The sequence below is a fragment of the Salvelinus sp. IW2-2015 genome, linkage group LG22 (assembly GCF_002910315.2).
Source record: "Salvelinus sp. IW2-2015 linkage group LG22, ASM291031v2, whole genome shotgun sequence".
In the NCBI taxonomy this organism is placed as follows: Eukaryota; Metazoa; Chordata; class Actinopteri; order Salmoniformes; family Salmonidae; genus Salvelinus; species Salvelinus sp. IW2-2015.
Genome location: NC_036862.1, coordinates 36,105,042 through 36,108,453, shown reverse-complemented (window position 1 = coordinate 36,108,453; position 3,412 = coordinate 36,105,042). Strand labels below are relative to the sequence as shown.

Below are 3,412 nucleotides of genomic sequence, written 5' to 3'. Positions count from 1 at the left end.
TTTCAGATGTATGTCTCCACGCCTCTACTCTTGTTCCCCTTGGGTCCAATTACCCAGGAGGCCTTAATGTATGGTAGAGAAGAGCAGATGGCTGGTGTTGGACTGGGGTGAACTGGTGGTTGACTGTGGTTGGACTAGGTGACTGGTGGGTTGGACTGGGGTGAACTGGTGGTTGAACTGGTGGTTGGACTGGGGGAACTGATGTTGGACTAGGGTGACTGGTGGTTGGACGGGGTGAACTGGTGGTTGGACTGGTTGATTGACTGTTTGATTGAACTGGTTGTTGGACTGGTGGTTGTTCTGGGGTGAACTGGTGGTTGACTGGTGTTGGACTGGTTGGTTGAACGTAGGGTGGAACTGGTGGTTGGACTGGTGGGTGGACTGGTTGTTGGACTGGTGTTGGACTGGGGAATTACTGGTGATTGGACTGGTGATTGGAGCCCTGTCCTACTATCACCTGCTGGGTGGAAAGACAGAAGAAGCAGAAGAACCTATAGCTATACTAGTTGAATGGATACTAATAGGACCACTTCAATAGTCTCTTCCTGCCATAAGTTATGTTTTTATGGAGATTTGAGAATGCTAGAATGAAGAAATCTAATTTGAGGAAACACTGAGATGTTAAAAGCATCTACTGTTCATGTTGTGCTGTTCGTCATCTCCTCTTATTCTCCTCTTCTCTTCCAGGATCCCGTCTGCGCCAGGAGGACTCCCCCCCGCGATCGTAGAGCACCCTCTGACCTGATCGTGTCCAAGGGGAGCCCGCCACCCTCAACTGCAAGGCGGAGGGGCGGCCCAGCCCCACGGTGGAGTGGTACAAGGACGGGGAGCGTGTGGAAACGGACAAAGATGACCCGCGGTCTCACCGCATGCTCCTTCCCAGCGGCTCCCTCTTTTTCCTACGTATCGTCCACGGACGACGCTCCAAACCGGATGAGGGCTCCTACGTCTGCGTCGCCCGCAACTACCTYGGAGAAGCTGTCAGCCGCAATGCATCCCTGGAAGTAGCATGTAAGTCAACAATTACATACATGTTCATATTTTTCTCAGTCGTCCTCTTAGGTTCTTTATGTTGCTCTCCATGTTTTTACGGGTTGAATGATTTTCCATACCAACCTTACTGATGAAAAAGGCAGACTCAAGGGGTTGTTTGTCCTTTGCTCTCCAGAAGGAATGACTGAGTTTACGTATAAAGCCTCAAGACAGGCCGAGACATTAAACATATTTTTATTGGACATTGTGGTTTCTTCCAACATCTAATAATGCCATTATTTACAATACAATTTGAGTCTTCGTGAACTACAGGTAATTTCACTGTGTTTGTTCTGAAAGGGAATTCAATCAGAGAACTTTTAATAGACATTATAAACTGGGTGGTTCGAGCCCTGAATCCTGATTTGGCTGAAAGCCGTTGTACAGTATATCAAACCATATACGATGGGTATGACAATATGTATTTGTACTGCTCTAATTATGTTGGTAACCAGCTTGTAATAGCAATAAGGCACCTCGGGGGTTTGTGATACTTGGCCAATATACCAAATCAAATCAAATCAAATTGTATTAGTCACATGCGTCGAAAACAACAGGTGTAGACCTTACAGTTGAATACTTACTTATGAGCCCCTAACCAACAATGCAGTTTAATAAATAAAAATACGAATAAGAATAATAAATAAAAGTAACAAGTAATTAAAGAGCAGCAGTAAAATAACAATAGCGAGAGTATATACAGGGGGGTACCGGTACAGAGTCAATGTGCGGAGCATATATATCGAGGTAATATGAACATGTAGTTAGAGTTGCATAGATGATAACACAGAGAGTAGCAGCGGTGTAAAAGAGGGGGGGGGGGAGGCAATGCAAATATTCTGGGTAGCCATCCTTTCAGTCTCCTGAGTAGGAAAAGGTTTTGTTGTGCCCTCTTCACGGCTGTATTGGTATGCTTGGACCCAGTGGTGGGCCGTCAGGGCCTGCAAGGCCTTCTCTGCTGGCCTAAACATCATCAGAATATATATATTTTTTAAATATATTTCCCAAGAGTTATACTCTTCATTTCATAGCTTTCCTCTTGGTTGCACTGCTTCCAGCCCCAGGTTGAGATTTGGACGGCTGGTCTTTATGTTAGATCTTTTATCCAATCATATTCAGCCATCATGTGTTGCCAGGGGTCTAAAATCTGCCCTCAGGCCTTCAGAATCAACAGTGCGGGCGCTTGTAGCTTAAAGTGAATGGAAATTAAAATTTTGTGTCAACCAATCAGCTTTAGAGTTGGCTATTGTACGCCTGCTGGCTGGCTCCAGTGTTACACAGGAGCCAGCTAGCAGGCGTAGTGCGTCCACGTCTTTTGATTGGATTACCAATATTGAGAGGCAGGTCCTATGGGCAGGTCTATGCATCAGTATCTAGAAACTGAATTTGATAAACGAATTAATTTGCGTTCTACTAAGCTGTTTTTCAACCCACAAATGGCGGAAGGAGGAGAAGATATCGATTTGGTCGAGATTATAATTATAACGCCATTCTCAAGACGAACTTTTCAAGAAAAGTTAGACATTGTAAGGAGAGGTCGCCCGACGCCACAAAGCCTGTCACAGGCGGGAACGGGTTTCGTTCGCTCGCCACTTCAAAGTTTTCACTATGAGCGCTGTCAATGGCTCACAGGCTCCGAGAAGCACTGCAAACTGTACTGCTGGGAATGCTATTATTTGCAAGTGATCGATTTGGTGTTTGGAGCCACACTGGCTTTGGCAAACTTGAGTTGTCTGTTAACACTGTTTACCCAAAAATGTCATGTTATTTCAAGGTGACGCAACACCTGGTTATACTGCGTTTCTGTCTAAATGTATAGTGTCTAGAGCCATGGCATAATGATGGTAAAGAGGTGGATTAATTCGGGTGGGACTGTGTAGTACCTCACTAAGGCCTAGGCCCCAGGCCACGGCACGCCACTGCTTGGACCATGTTAGTTTGTTGGTGATGTGGACACCAAAGAACTTGAAGCTTCTAACCTGCTCCACTACAGCCTTGTCGATGAGAATGGGGGTGTGCTCGGTCCGTCTTTTTCCTGTAGTCCATAGTCACTCCTTTGTCTTGATCACGTTGAGGGAGAGGTTGTTGTCCTGGCACCACACTGGCCAGGTCTCTGACCTCCTCCCTATAGGCTATCTCGTCGTTTGTCGTGATCAGGCCTACTACTGTTGTGTCATCTGCAAACTAATGATGGTGTTGGAGTCGTGCCTGGCCATGCAGTCATGAGTGAACAGGGAGTACAGGAGTGGTCTGAGCCGCACCCTTGAAGGGCCCCCGTGTTGAAGATCAGCATGGCGGATGTGTTTTACTCTAGCCTTACCTCTGGGGTGGCCTGACAGGAAGTCCAGGATCCAGTTGTAGAGGGATGGTGTTTAGCGCA

At 46.5% G+C, this 3,412-nt stretch overlaps 1 protein-coding gene across 2 annotated transcripts in view; it reads left to right on the top strand.

Moving 5' to 3' along the window:
* The window catches only part of LOC112081387 (uncharacterized), a 34,876-nt gene extending 33,739 nt beyond the window's left edge, over nucleotides 1-1,137 (top strand). For both annotated transcript variants that reach the window (XR_011473803.1, XM_024147864.2), the window contains exon 2: nucleotides 688-1,137. Coding sequence is in view for 1 of the 2 variants with exons in the window: in XM_024147864.2 (XP_024003632.2) it covers nucleotides 688-1,008 (321 nt within the window). In the remaining variant the exon portion in view is untranslated. The remainder of the gene's footprint in view (nucleotides 1-687) is intronic.
* The last annotated feature ends 2,275 nt before the right edge of the window (nucleotides 1,138-3,412 follow it).